The sequence below is a fragment of the Eschrichtius robustus genome, chromosome 16 (assembly GCF_028021215.1).
Source record: "Eschrichtius robustus isolate mEscRob2 chromosome 16, mEscRob2.pri, whole genome shotgun sequence".
Classification (NCBI taxonomy): domain Eukaryota; kingdom Metazoa; phylum Chordata; class Mammalia; order Artiodactyla; family Eschrichtiidae; genus Eschrichtius; species Eschrichtius robustus.
Genome location: NC_090839.1, coordinates 52,968,316 through 52,986,380, shown reverse-complemented (window position 1 = coordinate 52,986,380; position 18,065 = coordinate 52,968,316). Strand labels below are relative to the sequence as shown.

At 61.3% G+C, this 18,065-nt stretch overlaps 2 protein-coding genes across 8 annotated transcripts in view; one reads left to right on the top strand and one right to left on the bottom strand.

The window, feature by feature from the left end:
* Window positions 1–15,822, top strand: part of PKD1 (polycystin 1, transient receptor potential channel interacting) — a 47,968-nt gene extending 32,146 nt beyond the window's left edge. Inside the window, exons 22-46 of one of the 4 annotated variants that reach the window (XM_068525122.1) lie at window positions 559–703; window positions 923–1,543; window positions 1,817–1,973; window positions 2,150–2,402; window positions 2,506–2,701; window positions 4,305–4,475; window positions 4,555–4,698; window positions 4,795–5,005; window positions 5,105–5,231; window positions 6,322–6,438; window positions 6,520–6,569; window positions 6,780–6,964; window positions 7,048–7,141; window positions 10,380–10,492; window positions 10,574–10,776; window positions 10,852–11,046; window positions 11,460–11,599; window positions 12,022–12,134; window positions 12,392–12,539; window positions 12,665–12,790; window positions 13,062–13,236; window positions 13,310–13,600; window positions 13,674–13,808; window positions 13,883–14,188; window positions 14,284–15,822. In XM_068525122.1, the coding sequence (XP_068381223.1) occupies window positions 559–703; window positions 923–1,543; window positions 1,817–1,973; window positions 2,150–2,402; window positions 2,506–2,701; window positions 4,305–4,475; window positions 4,555–4,698; window positions 4,795–5,005; window positions 5,105–5,231; window positions 6,322–6,438; window positions 6,520–6,569; window positions 6,780–6,964; window positions 7,048–7,141; window positions 10,380–10,492; window positions 10,574–10,776; window positions 10,852–11,046; window positions 11,460–11,599; window positions 12,022–12,134; window positions 12,392–12,539; window positions 12,665–12,790; window positions 13,062–13,236; window positions 13,310–13,600; window positions 13,674–13,808; window positions 13,883–14,188; window positions 14,284–14,757 (4,890 nt within the window). In that variant the 3' untranslated portion in view covers window positions 14,758–15,822. Of the gene's footprint in view, window positions 1–558; window positions 704–922; window positions 1,544–1,816; window positions 1,974–2,149; window positions 2,403–2,505; window positions 2,702–4,304; window positions 4,476–4,554; window positions 4,699–4,794; window positions 5,006–5,104; window positions 5,232–6,321; window positions 6,570–6,779; window positions 6,965–7,047; window positions 7,142–10,379; window positions 10,493–10,573; window positions 10,777–10,851; window positions 11,047–11,459; window positions 11,600–12,021; window positions 12,135–12,391; window positions 12,540–12,664; window positions 12,791–13,061; window positions 13,237–13,309; window positions 13,601–13,673; window positions 13,809–13,882; window positions 14,189–14,283 lie in introns of all 4 variants that reach the window. The other 3 variants (XM_068525121.1, XM_068525120.1, XM_068525119.1) reach the window with 3 other exon arrangements.
* An 8-nt stretch (window positions 15,823–15,830) lies between these two features.
* TSC2 (TSC complex subunit 2) overlaps window positions 15,831–18,065 on the bottom strand; it is a 38,163-nt gene continuing 35,928 nt past the window's right edge. For all 4 annotated transcript variants that reach the window (XM_068525123.1, XM_068525124.1, XM_068525125.1 and 1 more), the window contains 5 exons: window positions 17,925–18,064; window positions 16,715–16,793; window positions 16,554–16,645; window positions 16,366–16,464; window positions 15,831–16,217 (listed from right to left, as the gene is read on the bottom strand). In XM_068525123.1, the coding sequence (XP_068381224.1) occupies window positions 16,047–16,217; window positions 16,366–16,464; window positions 16,554–16,645; window positions 16,715–16,793; window positions 17,925–18,064 (581 nt within the window). In that variant the 3' untranslated portion in view covers window positions 15,831–16,046. The remainder of the gene's footprint in view (window positions 16,218–16,365; window positions 16,465–16,553; window positions 16,646–16,714; window positions 16,794–17,924; window position 18,065) is intronic.

Here is an 18,065-nt window from a genome sequence, read left to right as displayed (position 1 = left end):
AGGGGCGAGGCTGTTCTGTGCTCTCGCCTGTGGGCCTGTGGTTACACCTGACCCCACCACCCTCGCCTAGGACTCAGCAACCGGGCTGGGCTGGGCTCTGTCTTGACGGCGGGGGGGACTGTGCTCAGGGTGGCAGGGGATTGCTGCCGAGGCCTCGTGGAGGAGAAGGGAAGGGAAGGTCTTCTGGGTGGGGGTCGCCCTGTCTGCGACCTGGCTTACTTGGCTGTGTGTGTGGCTGGGGTGGCCAGTGGGGCCACGTTACCTTGAACTCTGCCTGTGTGTGGGGAAGAGCCACTGAAGGGCTCCTGGCAGAGATGCCCATGGTTGTAGCCGTGTTTGGCATGGATTTTCCAGCTGCAACATGAAAGGTGGTTTGGAACGGCTCCACGGAGGTGGGGAGGCCACCGTCACAGAGGCTGCTCCAAGATCACAGCGAGCATGGCGGAGCTGAGCTGGGCTGAGGGGCAGAAGTGGGGGGAGCTGCTGCTGAGTGGCCCCTACCTGGCCTGGGTTAGCCAGGCTGGAGTGGGGCTGGACATGGTGATGGGCTCCCTGCAGGTGTCCAGCTGGGAATTCGTGTGCCGCTCGTGCCTGAAGAAGACACTGCACAAGCTAGAGGGCATGATGCGCATCCTGCAGGCCGAGACCGCCGCGGGCACCGGGACGCCCACTGCCATCGCCGACAGCATCCTCAACATCACAGGTGTGGGCGCCTGCTGCTCCCCGGACCTTCCCCCACCTCTCCCTCACCTCTACCCACCTTCCAGTCTCTGCCCCCCACCGGACCTCTCCCCCCAACCTCTCCCCCAACCTCTCTGCCACCTCTCCCCCCACCAGACCTCTCCCCTAACCATACCTCTCCCCCCGACCGTTCCCCATGACCCCTCTCCCCACTTCTCCCCCTAATCTCTCCTATCCGTAGGTGACCTCATCCACCTGGCCAGCTCGGACGTGCAGGGCCCACAGCCCTCGGAGCTGGGGGCAGAGCCGCCGTCGCTACTGGTGGCGTCCAGGGCCTACCAGCTCTCGTCGGCCCTCATGGGCATCCTCATGCGCTCTCGTGTGCTCAACGAGGAGCCCCTGACCCTGGCGGGTGAAGAGATCGTGGCACAGGGCAAGCGCTCGGACCCGCTGAGTCTGCTGTGCCAGGGCGACGCCTCGGGCCCCGGCTGCCACTTCTCCATCCCCGCAGCCTTCAGCGGGGCCCTGTCCAACCTCAGTGATGTGGTGCAACTCATCCTCCTCGTCGACTCCAACCCCTTCCCCTTTGGCTACATCAGCAACTACACTGTCTCCACCAAGGTGGCGTCCATGGCTTTCCAGACACAGGCCGGCACCCAGATCCCCATTGGGCAGCTGGCCTCAGAGCGCGCCATCACCGTGAAGGTGCCTAACAACTCAGACCAGGCTGCCCAGGGCCACCGCATCCTTGCTGGCTCCGCCGTCGTCCAGCCCCAGGCCTCAGTCAGTGTCGTGGTCACCCCCGAGAACAGCAACCCTGAGGCCGGGCTTCACCTGCAGCTTACTTTCATGGTGCTGAACGGTGCGTGGCGTGGCGTGGTGGGGCCCTCGGTGGGCGGCCTCCTCTTCCCTCCCGTGGCCCAGCCTGTGTGGGGCAGTGGGGTGGCCAGGTGAACAGGCGTTTCTCGCGGGCACCCCCAACTTGTGGCCTTCGGTAAAGTCTGTCTCCTGTTTTATGGGGCCGTGGGGGCCTGGCGGGAGGGCAGCAGGGCGGCTGGGGAGGGCTTCCGGGGTTGTCCCCTGGGGTGTGTGAGCTGCCCGGGCAGGGGTCTGAGCCTGCACATGCCACCTGCAGAGCACTACCTGCCGGAGGAGCCTGAGCCCTACCTGGCCGCCTACCTGCACGCTATGCCCTGGCCCAACGAGCACAACTGCTCCGCCAGCAGGAGGATCAGCCTGGAGGTCCTGGCAGGCGACGACCACAGGCCTTACACCTTCTTCATCGCCCCGGGGTGAGCACGTCCTGCCCTGGACCTGGGAGCAGTGGAACTTGTTGGCGGGGTGGGGCTGGTCTCTGAGGGCAGGTGGACATGATCGGATCTGTACGTGCCAGGGCCCGGGGGCTCCCTGTGGGGTTTGGGGAGCGGGCCAGGCCAGGTCTGGCCATGACACCCCCCAATTCTCCCAGGACCAGAGATCTGGGCACGAGCTACTACCTGAACCTGACCAGCCACTTCCGATGGTCAGCACTGGAGGTGTCTGTGGGTCTGTACACGTCCCTCTGCCAGTACTTCAGCGAGAAGGAGATGGCATGGCGGACGGAGGGCCTCGTGCCCCTAGAGGAGACCTCGCCCAGCCAGGCTGTCTGCCTCACCCGCCACCTCACCGCCTTCGGTGCCAGTCTCTTTGTGCCTCCCAGCCACGTCCACTTCATCTTCCCCGTGAGTGGTGCTGCATCCTTGGACTGCTGGGGAGCCCCGGCTCCACCCTGAGCAGGCGAGGGCTGGGCTGCACCCCTGGGGCCTGACGGCTCTGTCTCCCCAGGAGCCAGCCTCAAGCGTGAACTACATCGTCCTGTTGACGTGCACTGTGTGCCTGGTGACCTATGTGGTCACGGCTGTGATCCTGCGTAAGCTGGACCAGCTGGACGTCAGCCGGGTCCGCGTCATCCCGTTCTGCGGGAAGGGGGGCCGCTTCAAGTATGAGATCCTGGTCAAGACCGGCTGGGGCCGGGGCTCAGGTGAGGGGGGCTGCCTTCCCGACGGGGACTCTTGTAATAGAGGGGTGGCTTCCAGCAGGGGTTTGGGTCACCATGGCTGTGCCAGGCAGCAGCTCTTTCATCTGCACAGCGACCTGTGGGCACGCAGTGGGCTCATAGTCCCTGTGGGCAGCTGCTGACGTGCGCAGCCGGGTGGAACAGCCTGACGATTGGTGTGGGAAATGATTATTAAATGGTAATAAGTCGTCCTGGTGAAAAGATTGTTTTCAAGACATCAAAAGCTCTTGAACTCTTGGTTAAAAATGTGGAAAGAAACGTGATGATGTGGAGTTAGTATAGTGTAACATAAAGCGTTAGACGCTGAGAACTAAAGTGCCTTATTTCTTTGTGGGAAACTTACCAAGAGTAGTTTGAGCAGCGCTTGCCTTCTCACCTGTAATTGCCACCTGAGGGGGCATCTTTGTGCCTCGGCCAGCGGACACTTTGCTGCCGACCTCTTGTCGTGCTCTCCTCACTGTGAAGTACCTCTGAGAGTTCTTTCCACGTGAAGTTTTTGCCGGCATCCATTGCTATGTGACGTCTTCATCCTTTTTGTCGCAACCATTGCTCTCATGTTGGTGAGTTTGCTGTCAGCGACGGCCTCTCCAGAGCCCCTGGGGCAGCGGCAGCGGCAGCGGCAGCGGCCCCGTGGTCGGCTGTTTCTTCAGTCATGTGTTTGCCTTTGATGCAAAGTTCGCTTCCTTGGTACCATTTTTCTTTTCTTTGCTGTGCTTTCGTCTTTGTTACCTGGTTCTCTCTTTTATTTTTATTTTTTAATTTTTTTTGGCTGCGTTGGGTCTTCGTTGCTGCTTGCGCAGGCTTTCTCTAGTTGAGGTGAGTGGGGGGCTACTCTTCATTGCGGTGCGCGGGCTTCTTTCTCACTGTGGTGGCTTCTCTTGTGGAGCACGGGCTCTAGGTGTGCAGACTTCAGTAGTTGCAGCACGCAGGCTCAGTAGTTGTGGCTTGCAGGCTCTAGAGCTCAGGCTCAGTAGTTGTGTTACACGGGCTTAGTTGCTCCATGACATGTAGGATCTTCCTGGCCCAGGGCTCGAACCCGTGTCCCCTGCATTGGCAGGCGGATTCTTAACCACTGCGCCACCAAGGAAGTCCCTCTCTTTTATTTTTAGTTTTTAAATTTTTTTCTGGTCCTCTGTGTTGATGACCCACTTTTATAAAACGTCGTGTAGGTTTATCGCTAGGGACATGGAGGCAACGCTGCTGTGCACTTGGTGGTCCGTGTGGGGACTGAGAGGTGTATGGTGACTGGTCACCAGCAGCCTCTGGGAGAGGTGACGTCACCCATCAGGACATGCATCTCTTGTGTAGCGGACTGAAGGCTGGCAGCCACCTTCATGTTCCATGCTGTTACTTGCAGTTAAGGTACCACCACAACTGGCATTTGAATTGCGTCACTGGGGGCCGTTCATTTAACGGTTTGAGGCGACTGAGATCCATTTGTATCAGAGCCGCAGGGCGAGGGCTGCCTGTGCCTGTCGAAGGAAGGTTGTCAGGGCAGACTCGCCCGGGGTCAGTGTCTGGTGGGCGGCAAACCCAGAGTCCTGCCCCCTGTCCCTCCGTCCTCCAGGGACCACAGCTCATGTGGGCATCATGCTGTACGGGGCAGACAGCCGCAGCGGCCACCGGCACCTGGATGGGGACGGAGCCTTCCACCGCAACAGCCTGGACATCTTCCAGATCGCCACCCCACACAGCCTGGGCAGCGTGTGGAAGATCCGCGTGTGGCATGACAACAAAGGTCTGGGGGCCCCGCTGCTGCCGCCCCCACCCCTCTGCTGCCCACCCAGCCCTGACCGCCCTGCCCCTCCCCTCCGCAGGGCTGAGCCCCGCCTGGTTCCTGCAGCACATCATCGTCAGGGACCTGCAGAACGCCCGCAGCACCTTCTTCCTGGTCAACGACTGGCTGTCAGTGGAGACGGAGGCCAACGGGGGCCTGGTGGAGAAGGAGGTGCTGGCGGCAAGTAAGGCCCTGCCCCGGTGGCAGGCCATGGGGTGGGGGTGGGGGGGGTGGGGCGCCTGGCCCTGGGATCTCCTGAAGCCCTCCTGTCCCCGCCCAGGTGATGTGGCCCTGCGGCGGTTCCAGCGCCTCCTGGTGGCCGAACTGCAGCGCGGCTTCTTTGACAAGCACGTCTGGCTCTCCATGTGGGACCGGCCACCTCGGAGCCGCTTTACACGTGTCCAGCGAGCCACGTGCTGCATCCTCCTCATCTGCCTCTTCCTGGGTGCCAACGCCGTGTGGTACGGTGCCGTGGGAGACGCTACCTACAGGTGGGTGCTGTGGGGGTCGGCACGCCCTCCCTCTGCCCAACCCCCAATCCCTCCTGCCCCACCCCCCAAGCCGGCCCCGTCTCTCCTCTCCTGCCACAGTATGGGGCCCGCGTCCAGTCTGATCCCACTGAGCATCGACATCATCGCCGTCGGCCTGGTGTCCAGCCTGGTTGTCTACCCAGTCTACCTGGCCATCCTGTTCCTCTTCCGGATGTCCCGGAGCAAGGTGGGCGGGGCTCCTGGAGCGTGGGCACGGCTGCCCCTGCCGAGGGCTGTGCTGTTAAGTATGGCAGCCAGAGAGGGGTCAGGAGCCGGGGGAGAGATGCAGGGTGTCAGAATCAGGAGTGAACAGGGGTCACTGCTGACACCACTCAAGCAAACAGGACTGGCTGGGGAACCGGCTGATGCCCACGTCTCATAAGAAAGGGTCATACACCATGACAAGTGGCATTTCCCCCAGGAACCCAGAATGAACATCCTTAGCTGTATGTGGCTGGGTTTTTTTGGGGGGGCAGGGGGGTTGTTTTTTGTTTTTTTAAAATTTTTGGCCACGCCACGGGGCATGCAGGATCTTAGTTCCCCAAATAGGGATCGAACCCACGCTCTCTGCAGTGGAAGCACGGAGTCCTAACCAGTAGACCGCCAGGGAATTTCCCGTGTGTGGCTGTTTTTATATATATGTATGTGTGTGTATGTTTATTTTTATATATATATATATTTTTTTTTTTTTTTCTTTTTGGCTGCGTTGGGTCTTCATTGCTGCGCGCAGGCTTTCTCTAGTTGCAGCGAGTGGGGGTACTCTTCGTTTTGGTCCACGGGCTTCTCATTGCAGTGGCTTCTCTTGTTGCGGAGCACGGGCTCTAGGTGCACAGGCTTCAGTAGTTGTGGCACGCGGGCTCAGTAGTTGTGGCTCACGGGCTCTAGAGCACAGGCTCAGTAGTTGTGGTGCACGGGTTTAGCTGCTCCATAGCATGTGGGATCTTCCCGGCTCAGGGCTCGAACCCGTGTCCCCTGCATTGGCAGGTGGATTCTTAACCACTGCGCCACCAGGGAAGTCCCTGGCTGTTTATATTTAAGTTGATTAAAATTAGATAAAATTAAAACTTCAGTTTCTCCATTACACCAGCCACACTTCAGGTATTCTGTATTGGCACGTGGCGAGTGGTTCCTGTGATGGACAGTGTAGGTGTAGAATGTGTGCATCTAGAACATTCTCCAGGACAGCACTGCTCTAGATTCTGCCTGCCAGGAGCAAGCATGCCTCCCCACAGCAGGGGCCCAAGCTGCCTCCCACTGACCGCCTGCCTCTCCTGCAGGTGGCCGGGGGCCCGAGCCCCACACCAGCAGGGCCGCAGGCACTGGACATGGACAGCTGCCTGGACTCATCTGTGCTGGACAGCTCCGTACTTGCCTTCCCGGGACTCGGTGCTGAGGTGCGGGCTCCCCAGGGCCTGCCCGGATGGGGTTGTGTTCTGGGCAGCCTGGAATCAGGTTTCCTCTGTGCTTCTCAACAGGCCTTTGCTGGACAAATGAAACACGACTTATTTGTGGAGGATTCTAAAAGGTGGGGGTCCCTAGAGAAAACGTGAGCCGTCTCTCCTGTAGGTCAGCTGCGCCTCTCATGTGCTGCGTCACATATCCTCGTCCGTGTGTCGTGGCACTGTCCCGGGAGTGTTTGCTCAGCAGCCCCACGTGTCCACGTGTGACGGGACTTGGGTTGGGTGTGTGTGCAGATGTGTCCCCCGGGCTCCCCTTGCTGACCTGTCGCCTGCAGCCTGGTGTGCTGGCCATCCAGCGAAGGCACCCTCAGTTGGCCAGACTTGCTGAGTGACCCGTCCGTCATGGGCAGCACCCTGCAGCGGTTGGCCCGGGGCCGGATGGGCCGCATGCTGGGCCCAGAGGATGACAGTCTCTCCCTGGTCAGCCCCTCCTCACCTGCCAAATACTTCTCAGCTTCAGGTGGGTGAGCAGGGGTGAGGAGGGTGGTGTCCCCCAGCTCCCCCCAGGAAGGCTCCAGGGCTGACACATTTTGCTCCCTCCAGATGAAGACCTGATCCGGCAGATACTGGCTGAAGGGGCTGGCAGCCTGGCCCCCACCCAGGACACTCAAGGAGAAACGGACCTGCTCGCTGGCCTGTGAGTGCCCAGCTCCTGGGGGTGGGGGGCAGCAGGGAGCCCAGCCAGTAACCCTGCTCCCTGGCTGGGCCTGCCCTTGTGCTGTCCAGCTATTGTGGGGCTGGGGCGAAGTTGTTAGGCCTCAGAGTCCCTCATCTGTTGAAAGACCTCGTGGGGTCACCAGGGTCCAGCTGGTGTTCCCTTTAGGGTGGCAGGAGGGAGGGATGTTTGAGTAACAAAAGGCCACCAGTGTGAGGCTGGCAGGACCTGCCGTGATGCGGGGTCGTTGCAGGCTTTTAAATAGCTAATGTTTCTCCTTTCGACACTATTTCAATTTCATGGTTTTTCTTCTCTTTTCTTTTCTTTTGGCCGCACGGTGCGGCTTGTGGGATCTTAGTTCTCTGACCAGGGATTGAACCTGGGCCCTGGCAGTGAAAGTGCCGAGTCCTAACCACTGGACCGCCAGGGAATTCCCTTCAGTTTTATGTTTTGTTTTAATTAATTAATTAATTAATTTGTTTAATTAATTAATTTATTTATGGCTGTGTTGGGTCTTCGTTTCTGTGCGAGGGCTTTCTCTAGTTGTGGCAAGCGGGGGCCACTCTTCATCGCGGTGCACGGGCCTCTCACTATCGCGGCCTCTCTTGTTGCGGAGCACAGGCTCCAGATGCGCAGGCTCAGTAATTGTGGCTCACGGGCCCAGTTGCTCCGCGGCATGTGGGATCTTCCCAGACCAGGGCTCGAACCCGTGTCCCCTGCATTGGCAGGCAGACTCTCAACCACTGCGCCATCAGGGAAGCCCCCCTAGTTTTATGTTTTTAAGAATTTCTCAACTTCTTGGCTGCTTTCCAATTTAGTAACAAAGATTCACATAGAATTACCTCATACCTCTTTTCTCATCTGTATCTATTTTAATATCCATATTTCCATTCCTTTTAACTCTTCTAATTTTCAAGCAACCAAAAATTACTGAGATATACGAACTCTCCCAGAACACAGAGAAAAAGGTAAAGCTTCTCAATTTATTTAACGAAGACAGATAACCATGCCATGATGGAATTTTAATGAAGGAATTGCCAATCAATTTGGAAACCTATGCTATGAGGAAGCCCTGGTAGTAATTAGCAGCTGACCACCCCACCACCTCCAGCCCAGAGCCCTCCCTGACACCCAGGTCCAGACATCCACCTGCCAGTAAGCAACTTCTCCGCATGAGTGTCCAGGGCAGCACAGACTCACACAGCAACACGAGATGTCTCAGGAAAGGGCAGGTGCACTCTTGGACTGACCAAGAGAAAACTCTTGGATTCATTCTCGACTCCTCTCTTTTCAAGTACTTCCTCACACGAGCCTTTAACAGATTCTGTCTGCTACTTTCCAGATTTGGAATCTGACCTTCTCTCCACTTGCCCTTGCACCTTCCATCCAAACATCATCCTCTGCCTGGACCATTCTGGGGCTGACTCAGCAGAGTCCTGTTCCTCCCTTACAGCTCACCTTCCTTCTCCCTGCAGCAGACTCTGCCACTGCCCTCCTGGGGTGGGGAGGGGGGCACATTGGTACGGGCTGTTGGTGGGAGGCCTCAGCTCTTCCCCATTTGGACCTCAGCACTAGGCTGCTTGAGCATCCTCACAACATGGCGACCAAAGTGAGTGATCCAGGAGAACGAGGTGGAAGCCATAGTGTCCTTTGTGGCCCAGCCCCTTATTCACACACGATCATTTCCACAGTATCCTCTTGGTTAGGAGGAAAGCATCACTGGGGCCATCCAGCAGGTGGCCTGCTGCAACTGGGCACAGTCCTCACGATGCTCCCCCAACCACACTTGCTCTGGCCCCACCCCCTCCCTGTCCCTCTCCTGCCACCTCCGTCGCCCACTTCCTTTGGCTATGGCTTCCCTTGCTCTTCTGTCCTCATCTTTTATATTTGCTGCTCCCTCTGCCTGGAGGGTTCTTCCCAAGACAGGAGCCTCACGTTCTACTTCCTTCAGGTCTCCTCTTAGATGCTTCCTGATCAGAGCCTTCCTTCCTGCCCCGTGTAAATAATGTAAAAGGCACGGGAACGTGGGCGCGTGCTCGTGCAGGGCAGAAACAGGCCTCTGTCTCCATGTCCTCCCCTGCTTCGCTTATGCTTTCTGTCTGCTTCCCCCACCAGCATGTGCACATGACATGCACACGGACTGTGCTCTCGTCTCTCAGTGTGTAGAGCAGGGCCTGGCATCTAGTTAGGGGATGTCATGCTGGTTGTGACCAAAGGAATCAGTGAACCCAATCAGACACAGCCTTTGCTCTCCTGCAGCTTAGAGTCAAATGTCAAACTCTGTGTATGCTAGCTGAACCACTGATCCTGATACGACCTGTTTCTATCTGCATGTAAAATATAAACACATGTAGAGAAAAAGGACTAGAAATAACTATTAACACTACTGTTCCTTGCATGATGGAAATCTATTTTCTACAAATAGTTTATGCTACTTTTATAATCAGAAAAGTCCATTTCAAGAAAAAAGTGTGTCCTGTGTATTCATGTCTGTTCTCTCTGTGCTGTCCCACCTCCAGAAGCCGTTAACGCCTTTTATTCCCTGGGAGACGCACAAAACCAGAAAGGTTTGCCGCCACTCAGCGGCAGGCATGTCTGGAGGCCCATTCTCTTCAGGGTACAGCTGTGCGGACCTGCCGCTAAGTGTGTGCACTTTGTCCCCAGTTCATGGCTGTCACTGTCTTGCTTCCCTCTTTTCTTTTTCCCCCTTCTCCTCTCTGCTCCGGCTCCCGTAGCTGCCCTCTCTCTGTAGCAGCTCTGGAGCCCGGAAGGTCAGGTCGGGCGGCGCCGGGAGAGACAGGCAGCTCGGCACGTGAAAGACACATGTATGTTTCCTTGTCCAGAAGCCGGTCTTGGGTTTCGCGTGCAGGGAGGCCTGGTTTGCTGGCACAGAGATCAGGCTGGGGGACGAGGCTGGAGGCCGGATGGTGGCGCCGTGGGGGGCGATGGCTGCTGGAGCGGTGACAGGATGGAGGGGCAACAGGTCACAGTGATGTGAGGCGAGGACCGGGTCCCAGAGGAGGTGACCTGGCCCCTCCCCAGAGTGACCAGTGGTGTTCTGGCCTCCAGCACCATCTCCACCTGGCTTGGGGCAGTGTCCTCTCTCTGCACGGACCAGGAGAAGGGAATGCACGGGCCCAGAGAGGTGGGCTGGCCGTGCCTTGGGCGGCGTGTGGGCCGACAGGTGATTGCTGGCTGCTCCCCTCTGCCTGTGCCTCAGGTGCAGCGCCCCTGGTGAGAGGAATCAGACGCTGATGCTGCCAGGGGAGAGGGGGCTGCCCAGCTCGAGCCTGACGTGGGAGCAGCCCCAGCCGGCAGAGCTGTCCAGGACAGGTGCGCTCCCGAGTCCCCAGGTTGGCCCTCCCCACCCCTTCCTCTGCGCTGCTGGTGACCTGTCTGTGTCTGCCTCCCCAGGGCTGGTGGAGGGTCTGCGGAAGCGACTGCTGCCGGCCTGGTGTGCGCCCCTGGCCCACGGGCTCAGCCTGCTCCTGGTGGCCGTGGCCGTGGGGGTGTCAGGGTGGGTCGGCGCTGGCTTCCCCTCCAGTGTGTCTGTCATGTGGCTCCTCTCAAGCAGTTCCAGCTTCCTGGCTTCGTTCCTCTTCTGGGAGCCACTCAAGGTAAGTGGGATGCAGGGGGGCCAGGCTGCCAGCCTCTGGCACCCACGGGCCCCTCTGATGCCAGCCCTGGTCCAGGTCCTGCTGGAAGCTCTGTATTTCTCGCTGGTGGCCAAGCGGCTGCACCCTGATGAGGATGATACCCTGGTGGAAAGCCCGGCCGTGACGCCCGTGAGCGAGCGTGTGCCCCGCGTGCGGCCACCCCATGGCTTTGCGCTCTTCCTGGCAAAGGAGGAAGCCCGAAAGGTCAAGAGGCTGCACGGGATGCTGAGGGTGAGCTCAGGCCACGCAGCCAGCGCCTGCCCTCCCTCTCTGGCCTCCTGGCCAGGGCAGCATCTTCCAGGAGGTCCTGCCTTTCTCAAAAACCTCATCTGCACCCTCTTTCTGACCACCAAATGCCCTTTAGCAGGTGGTATAGGGCTCTGCAGCCCCCGCCCCAACTCCCTCCCATCACCTCTTGGCCCATCCTCCTGCCCAACTCAAATGCCTGCTCCTTCCTGGCCTCACTGGGCCCTGGTGCTGCTCCTTGGCCTTCACGGACCATGTCTGCCCCCAGGCCTGGCTCTCAGCACAAGGCCCCCTGGCTGTGGGCACTTTGCTGCCCAGCGTCTGGAAGCCCTGCTCTGTCACGGGTGGGGTGGGGGCAGGCTGGGTTCGGCTGACTCCGGGTCATCCCTGCCCCCCAGGGCCTTCTGGTATACATGTTCTTCCTGCTGGTGACGCTGCTGGCCAACTATGGGGACACCTCGTGCCACGACCATGCCTACCGCCTGCAGAGTGCCATCAAGCAGGAGCTGGACAGCCAGGCCTTCCTGGCCATCACCCGGTATGGACGCCCCGATATGCAGGCACAGGTCTGTCTTCTCGGCCAGGGTGGTGCTGATGCTGACCAGGGTCCACCTTGATCCCGCCCTTGGTCCAACCCAGCCCGTAGGGGATATTGGGAAGTACCTCAATACATTTTTGGTTGTCAGAACTGGAGTGGGTGTTGCTGACAATGGGTAGAGACCACAGATACTGCTCAACACCCTACGTGCCCAGGACGGCCCCACTATATAGTGTTATTGGCTCCTGAGTGTCAGGAAGCCCAGGCTGAGGAACCAGGTTGTGCCTCGTCCCCTGGGGTAGCACTGGTCGCCTCCCCCTGGCTGGGCCGGGGCTGCAGTAGCAATGCTGTCTGGGCCTCTGACCCCTGGTGGGCACCGGAAGCTGAAGGATGGAGCATGTGACTCTGTCTGGTGTGGTCAGGTCTGATGAGTTCTGGCCGTGGATGTCCCACGTGCTGCTCCCCTACATCCACGGGAACCCGTCCAGACCAGAGCTGGGGCCCCCACGACTGCGGCAGGTGCGGCTACAGGAAGGTGAGCTGGGGAGGGGCACCCTGGCACTTACCCTTCCTTTTTTCCAAAGAGAAGCCTTTGGCCAGGGTCTGGTTCCAACTCCCTTAGCTGGGTGATCTCCCTGCCTCAGTTTCTCGATGTGTAGGTGAGACAGTGACATCTATCTTCTGGGTTGCTGGGAGGGTTCGGTGAGATCCCATAGAGCTCAGCCTAGGAGGCTGGTGAACAGTCAGTGCTCCTGGTTTGGCCGGGCTCATTCCCCAGCCCTCTGCTTTCAGCACTCTGCCCGGACCCGCCTGGCTCAGGGGCCCCTATGTGCTTAGCAGCCTCAGGTGGCTTCAGCACCAGCGACTACGGCATTGGCTGGGGGAGTGCTGCCCACAATGGCTCTGAGATGTGGGCCTACTCGGCGCCGGACCTGCTGGGGTGAGCACGGAGGGCAGGTTAGGGTGCCCAGGGGGCAGGGGGAGTTCTCCAGAGGAGCCCCTCGTTCCAGCCCACTCCCAGGTTCTGCATGGTGCCGGCTCTGACACTGTCCTCCTCCCTGGCAGCGTCTGGTACTGGGGCTCCTGCGCCGTGTATGACAGCGGGGGCTACGTGCAGGAGCTGGGGCCCAGCCTGGAAGAGAGCCGCGCGCAGCTGGGCTTCCTGCAGCTGCACAACTGGATCGACAACAGGTGGGCGCCCTGCCCTCAGCTCCCTCCCGACCCCCGCCCACTGTGCACATTGGTCACATCTGCGGTCCGGCTCACTCCCACGCCCAGCTTCGCTGCTTCCGATCATCCCCTGAAGGAGCCCAGCGAGCCCGCCTGCAGCCCCGTGGCCTCCCCGGTGCACGCCTCACCCTCCCCTCAACACCTGCCCCCAAGCCTCTTCTGCGAGCGCATCGGCTTCTCCTGGCGCGGCCCCTTCCTTCCCACCCCGTCTGACTCCGGGCCCTCCGCGCAGGAGCCGTGCAGTGTTCGTGGAGCTCACGCACTACAGCCCGGCGGTGGGGCTGCACGCCGCCGTTACGCTGCGCCTGGAGTTCCCGGCGGCCGGACACGCCGTAGCGGCGCTCAGCGTCCGCCCGTTCGCGCTGCGGCGCCTTAGTGCCGGCCTTTCGCTGCCGCTGCTTACCTCGGTAGGCCCCGCCCCGCCCCGGCCCCCGATGGCCCCGCCCCGGCCCTGACCCCGCCCCGGCCCCGCCCCCACAGGTGAGCCTGTTGCTGTTCGCTGTGTACTTCTCCGCGGCTGAGGTGCGCGCCTGGCGCAGGGAGGGGCGTGCGCGCGCCACGCGGCCTGGGACCTGGGCGCGGTGGCTGCTGGTGGCGCTGACGGCGGCCGCAGCGCTGGTGCGCCTGGCCCAGCTGGGCGCCGCTGATCGCCAGTGGACCCGCTTCCTGCGCGGCCGCCCGCGCCGCTTTACCAGCTTCGAGCAGGTGGCACAGCTGAGCGCCGTGGCCCGAGGCCTGACCGCCTCGCTGCTCTTCCTGCTTTTGGTCAAGGTGAGGGTTGGGCCGGTGGGCCGGGGCGGGCCGGCGTTGGCGGGGTCGGTCGGCTGACGCCTTCTGTCCACAGGCTGCCCAGCAGCTGCGCTTTGTGCGCCAGTGGTCGGTTTTCGGCAAGACGCTGTGCCGGGCCCTGCCAGAGCTCGTGGGGGCGGCCTTAGGCCTGGTGGTGCTCGCCGTGGCCTATGCGCAATTGGCTGTCCTGGTAGGTGCCAGTGGGGCCCTCGGAGAGGGTGGCTTAGCCCAGGCCGCGCCTCACTCATGCCACCTTCCCCACAGTTGGTCTCCTCCTGCGTGGACTCACTTCGGAGCGTCGCCCGGGCCCTCCTGGTGCTGTGCCCCGGGGCTGGGGGTCCTGCCCTGTGCCCTGCGGAGTCCTGGCGCCTGTCCCCTGTGCTGTGCACGGGGCTCTGGGCCCTGCGGCTGTGGGGTGCCCTGAGGCTGGGAGCAGTCCTCCTGCGGTGGCGGTACCACGCTTTGCGTGGGGAGCTGTACCGCCCAGCTTGGGAGCCGCAGGACTACGAGATGGTGGAACTGTTCTTGCGCCGGCTGCGCCTCTGGATGGGCTTCAGCAAAGTCAAGGAGGTGGGTACGGCCCAGTGGGGGGGAGAGGGACGCACCCTGGGCCCAGCTGAGCCCAGGGCGCAGCCGGACTGACCGAGCCCCTGTGCCGCCCCCAGTTCCGCCACAAAGTCCGCTTTGAAGGGATGGAGCCCCTGCCCTCCCGCTCATCCAGGGGCTCCAAGTCTTCTCCGGATGTGCCCCCACCCAGCGGAGGCTCTGACGCCTCCCGCCCCTCCACCTCCTCCAGCCAGCTGGATGGGCTGAGCGTGGGCTTGGGCCGGCCGGGGCCCCGAGGGGAGCCCGAGCCTGAGCCCTCCCGTCTCCAAGCCGTGTTTGAGGCCCTACTCGCCCAGTTTGACCGACTCAACCAGGCCACGGAGGATGTCTACCAGCTGGAGCAGCGGCTGCAGAGCCTGCATGGCCACAGGAGCAGCGGGCCCACGGCCTCACCTCCCCCTAGCCCCTCCCCAGGCCCGAGGCCAGTCCTGCCTAGCCGCCTTGTCCGGGTCAGTGGAGGCGTTGGCTTGGCTACAGGCCCCAGCAGGGCATCCCTGCGGGCCAAGAACAAGATCCACCCCAGCAGCACTTAGCCCCAGGGGATCTGGGCTCATGCCTCTTCTCTGGGGTGGGCCTGTGGCTTCACTCTGGCCCCTCAGAGCCAGAGCAGACACCGCTCAGTATTATTACCTTCTGCCACCCTCGAGGTTTCAGGCCAGGCAGAACAGCTGCACGCAGGTCCCCCAGAGAGCAGGCAGCACTTGTCTGTGTCTCTCTGTGGGCTTCAGCACTTTAAAGAGGCCGCGTGGCCAGCTAGGACCCAGGGTCCCCTCCCCAGTTCCCTGTGGGAGGACACAACAGTATTGGACTGAGTGCCCGGCCTCTGAGATGCTAATTTATTTCCCAAGTCCTCAGGTACAGCGGGCTGTGCCCGGCCCCACCTCCTGGGCAGACATCTCCCCCTTGCTAAGGATCCAGGCTATGGGGGATGGAACCTGCACCTCCTGTCATCCTCCCCCCTAAATTATTACCTCCTCTGTCCCCCTGCTGAGTGCATTCACCTCCAGCTGCCACTGCGTGTCTATTGTCTGTCAGTAATTTATGTGGGGTTAAAATGTATATATTTTTGTACGTCGCTTTATTTTTCAATAGGGCCAAGGGGCCTGGTGGCTGAAACAGCCTGTGCCCACTGTCACCCACCTTAATGGGGAGCTGGGACTGCAGAGCTGGCCTCCCTCCCCAGACACCTGCCCACACAGCTGGGGAAGCAACAGCCACTTCTTGGCTCCAAGTCTGGCCTTGGGCAGGTGCTGGGCAGAGAGGGCGGTTGGACGGGCGCAACCACCCCAGGCCATTCTTGTCACCACCATGGCCTTATTCTCCTCCCCTGCCCAGGCCTGCTGGTGGGTCTGGGTGAGGTGCAGCACCAGTGCATGGCGCAGGGCCCTAGGGTGGGTAGGGGGAAAGATCTCTCCCCGGGGGCTGGCCCCCGGGCCAGGGGAGGCGAGCATGACAGTGCACATGGTGAGGCTTTCCTGAGGGCAAGGCCCCAACAGCAGCCTGACAGGCCCCCTCCCCACTCCAGTGGGCGTGGCCAAAGCTACAGCCTTGATCCCACCCCACCCAACAGACGAAGTCAAATAAATGAGTTGACTGACCGTTCCAGTGTCTGTGTCCACGCCAGTGTCTGTCTGTGTCCAAGCACACAGGCCTGGGCCACACCAGCACTTTATTTGCACAAATAAATACCACCCAGTGTGCCTCACGGGGGCAGGGAGAGTCCGGCAGCATGGCTGCTCAGGTGACAACTGGGGGAGCCCAGGCACGTGCTCAGCATCTCAGAGAAGCCCCAATGGGACCGGGCACCAGCCCCCGTGCAGCCTCACACGAACTCAGTGAAGTCATCCACGGAGGAGACGAGGCGCTTCCGCTGGCCTGTCTCATAGGTGGGCGTGGGCTCAGCTGGGGCCTGCGCGGGGGCCTTGGCGTGGCCGGGAGGGTGAGTCTGCATCAGGGGCAGGCTGGCGTTTGAGTAGTGGGCTTCCTCACGGATCTGAGGGAGAGGGAGCTTCGGCAGCAAGTCCAGAAGGGGCGGCGCATGCTCCCCAGGCTGGATACCAGCACCCCCAGTCGGCCGTCACGTCTCTGAGGGAGCGCCCCCACCCCCAATGCCCAGCATGCCCACGGCCCAGCCTCCCTACCCGGTGGCGGAGCCGCTTGATGTGGCGGAGCCTGGCAATCCACTTGGAGGGATAGGTGTCGGTGGGGTTGGAGCGGCTGTGGTGCACCTGCGAAGCCATCTGGGGCGGGGAGGGCGGAACAGTGAGCCCTGCACAGGTGGCACCTGTGGGCCTGTCCCACCCACCTCCCGGGGGCCACCTCTGCTCACATTTGCATGCAGGGCCATCTGACGGGCCACGAACGGCAGGTTTCGGTCGGACACGATCTTGGCCACGCTGGTGTCCACGAGGCCCTCCATGTCTGGGGAGACACGGCACTCACGTGGGGCTCAGAGCCCCGGGTGCCTCCCCACCTGGCCCCGTGCCTCACCTTTCCTGCACCGCAGCGACACCAGGTTGCACTCATAGTCCAGGGGGGTGATGATCACATGGACAAAGTTGAACTGGCCCTGCCCGGACAAGAGCAGGGGTCACCCCAGCACCGAGGGCCACTTTCTGCCACCCCACACTTAGCCCAGGAGGGCAGCGGGCTCATTGGTTAGACGCTCGCTAACTCAGCACGTGTAGCCGCCACCTGCACACCCACACTTCCTCCTCACCTGGCCTGGGGGCCACCACCCTGTCACCCCTCTACTGCCTCACCTACAGCCTGCATAAGCCAGACGGGCACACAGCTCCCAATCCCTCCACACTGCCCAGGGCTTCTGTGCTGCCCAGCGGACACCTGCCTCACTGTCGGCTGAGAGCAGCATGTGGAGCTCTGCAAGTTCCTGGGCCGCCCAGGATGGCACACGGAGCACCCACACCTCAGGCCCCTCTGAGGTTTCCTCCCATCCACGTGTGTGTGTGTGTGCAGGCACCGTCGCCCTCCCCCCGCCCCCCCCCACCACAGCTCTACAACGCAAGAGGCCCACTTCGGCCTCCCCAGACACTCCTGCCTCTACCAGAGTCTCTGCCCCAAGCCCCAGGGGGTCTGTGTTCAGTGACCTCCTCCAAGGCTGCTCAATGCACTCAGAATAAATCCCAACGCCCCTGAGCACTGCCACCTCAGACCCTGGGCTGCGCCAGGCACCTGCCCACTCGGCCTTGCAGCTCGTCCACACGTGGCCACCCTGTGACAAGCCACCGGCACTGAGCCTGCCTCCTCCCTGCGGGACCTCGAGCCCCAGCAACCTCCTCTAGGAAAGGGGGTGATACCAGGCCCAGCCCAACCGCTGTGCGACGACATGAGGGACGGACTGGGGGACAGGGCTCAGGGCTGTTACAAGCAAACGCTGCATACCCACCACCTGCCACGCACCCGCCAAGCACAGCCGCAAAAAAACCCACAGCAGCGCACGGCTCCAAGAGGAAACCAATGGGTGTTCTCCTCATCACAGAAGAGGACACGGCCCAGGTGGGGGCCCGCCACCTCAGGGGGGTGCACAAGAGGGTCGTGATGTCACCAACGCTGACCCAGCGGAGCTCGCTATCTCTGCTCAACACAGAGCAGGGGGCACTTCCCCAGAGAGATGCGGCTTCCATCCTGGGGGCCTGAGGCCCAGATCCACGCCCACCTGCCCCGAGGGCCCCTTGCTCACTTTGATGGTGCCGAGCTTGAAGTCCTCGCCAGAGTCGTTGTAGACAATGGACACGAAGTCGTTGCCCAGGTGGCGCTTCTTGTCACAGCGGTGCTTGTCCACGTCCTTGGTGGGCATCAGGGTGGCGATGTGGAAGACGGC